The sequence below is a fragment of the Moschus berezovskii genome, chromosome 2, assembly GCF_049115385.1.
Source record: "Moschus berezovskii isolate FMDL1 chromosome 2, NW_MosBer_1.0, whole genome shotgun sequence".
Classification (NCBI taxonomy): domain Eukaryota; kingdom Metazoa; phylum Chordata; class Mammalia; order Artiodactyla; family Moschidae; genus Moschus; species Moschus berezovskii.
Genome location: NC_142461.1, coordinates 7,976,489 through 7,985,000, shown reverse-complemented (window position 1 = coordinate 7,985,000; position 8,512 = coordinate 7,976,489). Strand labels below are relative to the sequence as shown.

The window sequence follows — 8,512 nt, the reverse complement described above, 5'->3', positions numbered from 1 at the left end:
TAAGGTTCTTCTTGGTTTTTTTTTTTTTAATGAAAACACACTGAAATATAGTAAATATTAACATACCCTTTTTAAACAAAACCATTAAGCTTCATCCTCTTCTGAAAGCCAGTACCATGCTTGCAAAATTATTGTGACAATGCATATAAACAGGGGAGAAAGGAAAAAGAACACCCTGAGACTATGCTGTATTAGGTTTCAAAACTTTTAGAACTTGAGATGCATGAAAAACATAGTAGGTTTACTTTAATAAACTCAGTTCCTGCAAAGAAACTGGAAAAATGAGAGCCTTCAAACACTACTTGGACCATCAAGTAATCACTATGAGTTTTGTCATTCCTACTGGCCCAATTAAATACGGAAATAGCTGGCTGTGCTATGAAAACTTGGAAAGTGATCAAGAAAATTCTTTTAGGAAGGTAAAGAACGTGGATTAGAATCCCAAATCTGCCACTACATAAGTCATATGACCTCAAACTTATTAATCCTCTCCGAGAATGTTTCCTTACTTGCTAAATTTTATTCAACATCTCACAGGGCTGTGTATATCAGAAATTATATACTTAAAGTAACTGGCAGATGGCAGTAGTCCAGCAAACGAAAGCTACTATTTCTATCTTACTACTTGAATGGCCGTGTACTAAAAGAATAATTGTCCTAAAATCTTTTAACTCAGCTTAAATCCAATCAATCCCTCTAAGGAACTGTGGGCAGTATATATTGTACCCTTTTCTTCCAGATTTTTACCAACACTAAAAGCAAACCTCGTTTTTAAATTTATCAACCATCTTGCTCTTTTCCTTTAGAAATTCCTTTCCATGGGAAATAATGAAAATATATAAAGAAAAGGTTTGTGTTAAACATTACATTAACACTACAGGAAATACTCAGTATTTACTACAAAATACTTTGATAGAATTTGCAGTGTGAAAATTTGATAAACTCAACTGAAACTATCACTACATAAACAACTATAGTACTGTCTGCATAACCTAAAAACAGTCATATAACTGGCTTTGTTAAGTCAAACGCCTGGAATAACACTTCAACGTTTAATGAAAAACTAACACATTTAGAGTCAATTGAAAAGAAATTTCAACGCTGGTTCTGGAGTGTTAACAGCTTTCTTTACTAAGGTCCCGGTCTTCCCCTCTTTTAACTTTTCCTTTAAACAAACACATATACACACACAAGCTGCATATTTCATGCTCCAGGGAGTGGAAAGAGCCAACCTATATTCTGACTTAGACTAACTGGTCTCTACACTGTCCGTTCAGCATTAAAAAGAACCTGCAAACTCTAGATCTCTTAGTGTCACTTGCCAAACCAGGATGCAGATCTCGACTGGGTGCTCATTTTCTGCAAGAGTGAAAAAGGGGATGAACAGGCTCCAACACGCGCTCGATAAATTATGGGCCCTGAGGGCTAATTTCGAGGCGGTAACGTCCCTGCTGGCAAGTGATGGGCCCTCAGACCCTTAAGAATCTAGAGGCACCCGTTCCTCGAGCAGACTTTCAAAAGAGTGAAACAAACTGGAGAGGTGGGGGGACGATGAGCGGGAAGGAGAGGAGCAGATCCATTCCATAACCCCGCCTTCACATACGCGCACTTTTTGTTGCGCTCTCTGCCTGGAGAGCCTCGGATTCAAACGTTCTAAACACAAATTATCTGAGTTCCCCTCCCTGAGGAGATAGCAAATTGGGCGGGAGCTCCCGCGAACTCTGACCCGGAGCCTTCCCGAAGGCTTAGACCCGGGTTGGGGGCGGGGGGAGGGTCGGCGCCCGCTTTCTCAAGAAAAGAGGCTCAACGTCGCTTCCGGTCCACGCTCTCCTGAGGCGGTACCCAAACCCGTCCTCCCCAAGACCCTTCTGCAGCCAGTCACCTCAGGGTTTCCCTCCGGCCTCCCCCCAGGGACTTCCTCCTCGCGGGCCCACTAGGCCCCAGGACCCGGCGGGACGCGAGGCTCGGTCTGCTGGCCCCGTCAGGCAGGCCGGGAGGCGAGGTATCGCTCCCTGCCATTCCCGCCGCCATTTTCCGGCGACCGTCGTCGCCGCCGCGTAGGGGGGACGATTCCGGAGGAGGAGACTGCGCAGGGGCGCACCGGTCCCCGCCGCAGGGCAGGGGGGAGCGACCGTTGCCACCGAGGATCCTCAGGATCTTCGAAGCCTCTGCTCGCCGGCTACCCCGTCCTGAGCTTAGGCGTCCTGCCGGGCTTTGCGGATAAACCCCCGACCTCACCCCAGGTCCCCGCGTTCCTACTTACGCGGAAGAATCCCGCGTCCATCTTGCTGCCTCGCTCGGAGATCGCTCCCTATCCCAAGGTGCACCGCGCCGCCGCGACGGAGGGCGGGACCGGCAGGGAAAGCCGAGCGCCGGGACGCAGCGCGCGCCGCTCCACCCGCCCGTCCAGCCGACACGAGGCTGCGCCTGCTCAGTATGGTGAGCGCCCGTCACACTTGCGCACGCGCGTTGTGTAAGGCGGCGGGGTTGCTACCGGGCTCTGAGCCTCCCCATTGGCCGGTCCGTGAGGAGAGCCTCGCGATCTCAGCCAATGGGAGCGTGCGAGAGTCACTGGCCGCCCTGCCCTGCGAATCCTTTTGTGGTGCTTAAGTAGCCGGGTTCGCCGAGAGTGAATTGACCCGTCCTTCTACCCGTAGTGGGGGAGGCCTCCCGCCTTGGAGGGTCCAAGGAGCGATTCACGAAAAAGACTGTTACCTCAGAGTGACGCTAGCGAGGCCGCCGTTACGCAGAGGAAAAGCCTACGGCCTCCCCTGTCGTTATGAAAGTTGTCATTGTGTTGGTTTTACGAGCTTGCCAGTTACTGACTTCGGCCCTGAAGTAACCGAGCTACGTAGTATGAGTGAAGTTTGCATTCTGGCCCCGCTCCCTCGACTTGCTCCCGTTTCCGTACAACTCCTCAGCTTTAGGGAGAAGCTGGAACTGTCCTTTAGATGAGTTTCGATTTCGGCTGCCCGGTCCCCACGCTTACGGGCAGGAAGCTGAGGAAAGCTGTGGCCCTGCGGGCCTGGCGGAGAAGCGGCGGGTCTCCAGACCGGAGGCCAGGGCGTCGACCTCGCTGGCCCCGCTCTGCCTCTCCACTGATCTGCTCCGACGGTGAGGACTCCAGCATGGATGTCTTCTGCTACACTCTAAGCGCTCTCTTTTTCTCTGATAAGATGCATCTGACCCTTCTCTGACCACCTTTTGTCACACCCCCAACATGCACCTCCCTTTGCTGCTTTTTGTTCACAGCACTCATCTGGAGACTATATTCACTCTTACGGCTTTAAACACCAGCTCCCTCCTAGCAGCTTCATAGATTTCCACCTCAGATTTCTCTCCCGAACTTCAAACGTGTGTTGGCCACATCCTCCTGGACGTTTCCACTGGAAAGACCACCTAGTTAACCTGACCCGGAGCTGAGCTCCTGGTTCCTCCTCCACTCTCTCAAAGACCCTCCACTCTGCCAAAAACCAACTCTCTCCTCCTGAAGTCGTCCCTGCCTTGGTTGATGGCAGTTTTGTTTAATAAGAGACAAACACTGGTGTTGTTCTTGACTCCTCTCCTTCCTGTATATATCCCACGTCCAAACCATCAAGAAACTCGCTCTGCTATCATCCTAGTTCAAAACACCATCATCTTTGGCCTGAACTAATGCCCTGGTCTAACTGGCCTTGCTGCTTCTACCCTTGTCATGCATATCTATTCTGAATATAGCAGTCAGAGTGGCCCCATTAAAAAAAAACCAACAACTTAGAAGTGTGTCCTAAGCCCCCAAACCTTCCAGTGCTGCTGCTGCTGCTACTGACATCCCCTTGTTTCTTTGATTTCATCTTCTAGTACCCTAACAGCTCAATGCTTGAGCTTCTTAAGCCAGCTTCTGCCTCAACGTCTTTGCACTGGTTTTCACTTCTGCCTAGAATACTCTTCCCCCTAGATACCTACTTGGAAATGTCAAGATTTTTCCTCAAGCATCACCTTCTCAATGAGGCTATCATGACTGCCCCGTTGGAAATTAGTCACATACTCCCTCTGCATCTGCGATACCTCTTAACCTACTTTGCTTTTCCCTATAGCATATATCAATTTCTAGTATCTGTTTACCTATATTTAGTGTGTTTATTTTGTCTGTTCTCCACACTAGAATGTAAGCTCCATAAAGTCAAGGTGTCCATAGTTTTTGTGCACTGATGTCACAGAACAGTGTCTTGCACATGTTAATAACATAGGCTCGATTTTGTGGAATGAACAAAAGCTTTGTCATAGGGTCAAAGATGGGGAAGTGACTGGTTTCCACAGAACAAGCCAGTTAACTAGATGGGCCTATGAAATCACAATGCATGTCTTACTGTTCTCTGTGATTCTGATCAGTCATTCTCTTTTATCCTTCCTTCACTGCCTTTGTTCTTTTGCTGCCTATCTTGTAAAAGTTGGTTTTCCTTCTGGTTCTGTCACTGACTCTTTTTCTCAAAAAGAGAAGGTGACCTATCAGTCCTCTCTTGGTTTCGATTATCTTTTTGTCTCTCAAACCTACGTATCTCAGATATAGGTCTGCCCCAGACCTATATTTTCAACTTCCTATTGACGTTTGCTTGATGTCTATAGGTAGCTCAGACTGAATTCATCTTCCTTGTACTTGTCTCATGCTCTGTTTTCTTATTAATGAACGAGCACACCTTTCTCCCTGTCATCATTCTTCTCTTCACACTCTGCAACCATCAAAACTTGCCTTCTCACCTCAACTTCCTTCTAGCCCCACTGCCTCTTTAATTTAGGCAGTTTGGATTATTGTCTGGTTCATTGCACTAACCTATTGACCATTTTCCCTGCCTTCAGGGTTGATGTCTCCATCTTATATCCAGAGTGATTTCTAAGATGATCTTGATTCTTTTGCTTCCTTGCTTACAGTTCATCAGTGGCTTCTTGGTTGTCCTCCAGATAAAGTCCAAACTAGTTACAGTGACTTACAAAGCCCTTTACAGTTTGTTTACTGCTCCCTCCTCCAGACTCATCTCCTGGGTTAATCGTCTCCCTTTCCCCATCTCTTACTTCTAAACTGCAGCCACACTGAGCTACAGGCTCTAGTCTAATTATCAACAGGTTAGATTTCAAAAGTCAGTTGTGGGTCTGTATGTTGGTAAGCCAAAAGTGACTAAAGAAGTGACTCAAGTGTCACCACCTCAGATATGCCTTTCCTGACCAGCCTTGTGGAAAACACCAGAACCCTCACTACCACTACCACCCCCATCCTACCTTGCTTTATTTTTTCTTTATAGTACATGACTTTATTATCTATTTTTTTTTACATGCTTACTGTCTTTCCCCCCTTTAAAAAAAAAATGGAAGCTCTGTGAGGGCAAAAATCTTGTCCATCTTGTTCACCATTAAAGCCTTAGTGTCTGGAACAGTAGCACATTCCTGGACATCAATAAAGACTTATTGAATGAACGTATGAGTGAGAGTCTAAGGCTTAGTCACCAAAAGCATTTCTACCAATGAGTGAATCTGGTCTTTGAAATATAACCATTGATCCTACAAGGAAAAGTCGACATTGAAACTTTGCTGAGAGTGAGAAGCCTCCACCCTAGAGGTGCAGTGGAGATACTTCTCCACTTGGCAGTGAACGTATTTACAGACACCATCTCCTGTAAGCTCTGATGCTCTGCAGTTGAAAATGGGCCTTAAACCAAGAAACCGTCCCCAGGGAGCCACTATTGGTTCTTGGCTATGCCTAAGTCCTCAAATTCTGAACTTCAAAAAGTTAATAGGCATCCAGCCTTGGTGCTGATCCTCTAGGCTCCATTTCCTCTATCACTTATTCTCATTGCTTGTTGATTGCTTGTTCACTTGTTGCCGATTGCCTCTGTCCTCTAGAATCACTCCTGTTGAAAATACATTCACTGCTGTGCTCAAAGACACTTTCCAGGGCAAAATGTATCAGATTTTATCCATCAGTCATTTTTATTCAGCTATGAGATTATTTTAGTCTATATAGATTATTTGGTAAATTTCTGTTTTGTTTTGAGAGTGATAAATCTCTTGGGAAGAAAGGAGAGTAAAAGATTAGTTGAGTGTATCATTAATTAATCAAGCTGTCCAATTGTAAGATTTGTGGTTGGTTTGCATATATAAATATCAAATATATGAAACATAGAAGTAGCAACCTAGGATTTTCTGAACCTCACACTTTCCTGCTGATGCTGCTAAGTCGCTTCAGTGGTGTCCAACTCTGCACGACCCCATAGATGGCAGCCCACCAGCTTCCACCGTTCCTGGAATTCTCCAGGCAAGAACACTGGAATGGGTTGCCATTCCTGCTGCTGCTGCTGCTAAGTCACTTCAGTCGTGTCCGACTCTGTGTGACCCCATAGACGGAAGCCTACAAGGCTCCCCCGTCCCTGGGATTCTCCAGGCAAGAACACTGGAGTGGGTTGCCATTTCCTTCTCCAATGTGTGAAAGTGAAAAGGGAAAGTGAAGCCGCTCAGTCGTGTCCGAGCCTTAGCGACCCCACGGACTGCAGCCTACCAGGCTCCTCCATCCATGGGATTTTCTAGGCAAGAGTACTGGAGTGGCTTGCCATTGCCATTCCTAGTCTAATATTAATAACAAGAGTCACTAGATGGCGATCTACCCTCTCGGGATAACATACCTCTTTGGCCAGAACTTGATACTAGAAATAAGTGTGTATCACAAAGACGCATGGTTTGATTTATTGTTTTTTACTGACCCTTTACTCAGCATGGTGTTCTTAGATATAATAAGAGACACAAAGGAAATTTAAGGCAGTCCTCAAAGAGCTTATAATATAGCCAGAAAGATAACAGCAACAGTCAAAGAAGAATACTGTTAATTGTCTGTCTTGTTTCCTAGTCAGAAGAAAGTGCCCCCCGGCACCCTGCCCGAGATGTTATGTTCAGATATTGTTTTGGCACGTGTTTAACAGAAGGACTTGAACACAAAATATCCATTAGATGGGAAATGAGAAGCCATAATTGGGAGAATTCCCTTTTTCCATCTGCGTTATCTTGTGTTTCAAAGACAGTACCTTTCTTTTATATAGGGTGACAAAATAATAGCATTTCCCATTTTACGGGACATACTGTGTCAGTACGTGTGTCCATATGCCATCACGTTCGACTCTTTGTGACCCCAAGGACTGTAGCCTGCCAGGCTCCTCTGTCCATGGAATTCTCCAGGCAAGAATACTGGAGCAGTTTGCCATTTTCTTCTCCAGGGGATCAACCCAACCCAGGGATCAAACTGGCGTCTCCTGAGTCTCCTGCATTGGCAGGCGGATTCTTTACCACTGTGCCACCTGGGAAGCCATGTCAGGCTTTATATTACTGCTTTAGACACTTTAGAAAATTCAGTCCTCACAGTAATACCTAGTAGGTTGTTATGGGCTGAACTGTGTCCTCCCAAAATTCAGTATTAAAAGTCCTAAGCCCGGGTACCTCATAATGTGATTGTATTTGAAGTTAGGGTCTTTAAAGAGATAATTAAGTTAAAATGAGGTGGTTAGAGGGGCTTCCCAGGTGGCTCAGTGGGTAAAGAATCCACCTGCAATGCAGGAGATGTGGGTTTGATCCCTGGGTTGGGAAGATCCCCTGGAGAAGGAAATAGCAACCCATTCCAGTGTTCTTGCCTGGAGAATCCCATGGACAGAGGAGCCTGGCAGGCTACAGTCCAGAGGGTCACAAAGAGTCAGACATGACTGCAGTGGCTGAACACCCATGCATGAGGTCATTAGGTGGGCCTTATACCAATATGGTTGGTGCCCTTATAAGGACATGGACGCTATAATTATAGAAAGAGGACCATGTGAAGATGCCAAGAGAATGTGGCTATCTACAAGCAAAGAGAAGAACGTGGCTATCTACAAGCAAAGAGAGAAGTTTCACTAGAAGCCCACCCTGCCAACACCTTGATCTCAGACTTCTAGCCTCCAGAATGAAAGAAAATACATTTCTGTTGTTTAGGGGCTTCCCTGGTGGCTCAGTGGTAAAGAATATGCCAATGAACCTAACACTGCAGGAGACATGGGTTCAATCCCTGATCCAAGATGGATCCCACATGCCTCGGAGGAGCTAGCCCCGTGAACCGCAGCTACTGAGTTTGTGCTCTCGAGCCTGAGAGCCACAACTACTGAGCTGGTATGTTGCAACTACTGAAGCCCCAGAGCCATAGAGCCTGTGCTCTGCATTAAGAAAAGCCACGTCAATGAGAAGCCCACATGCCACAGCAAGAGAGTAGCCCCTGTTCTTCATAAAGAAAGAAGAAAGTGGAAAGTGAAGTCGCTCAGTCGTGTCCGACTGTTTGCAACCCCGTGGACTGTAGCCCGCCAGGCTCCTCTCTATCCATGGAATTCTCCTGGCAAGAATACTGGAGTGGGTTGCCATTTCCTTCTCCAGGGTATCTTCCCGACTAGAGAAAAACAAAAACAAAGCCCTCACAGCAACGGAGACCCAGTACAGCCAAAAATAAATTAATAAATAGAATTTAAATAATTTA

At 46.4% G+C, this 8,512-nt stretch overlaps 1 protein-coding gene across 3 annotated transcripts in view; it reads right to left on the bottom strand.

Annotated features, from left to right (window-relative positions):
• Positions 1–2,415, bottom strand: part of SRRM1 (serine and arginine repetitive matrix 1) — a 29,445-nt gene extending 27,030 nt beyond the window's left edge. For all 3 annotated transcript variants that reach the window (XM_088843590.1, XM_088843592.1, XM_088843591.1), the window contains exon 1: positions 2,264–2,415. In XM_088843590.1, coding sequence (XP_088699716.1) covers positions 2,264–2,284 — 21 coding nt within the window. In that variant the 5' untranslated portion in view covers positions 2,285–2,415. The remainder of the gene's footprint in view (positions 1–2,263) is intronic.
• Positions 2,416–8,512: the final 6,097 nt, after the last annotated feature.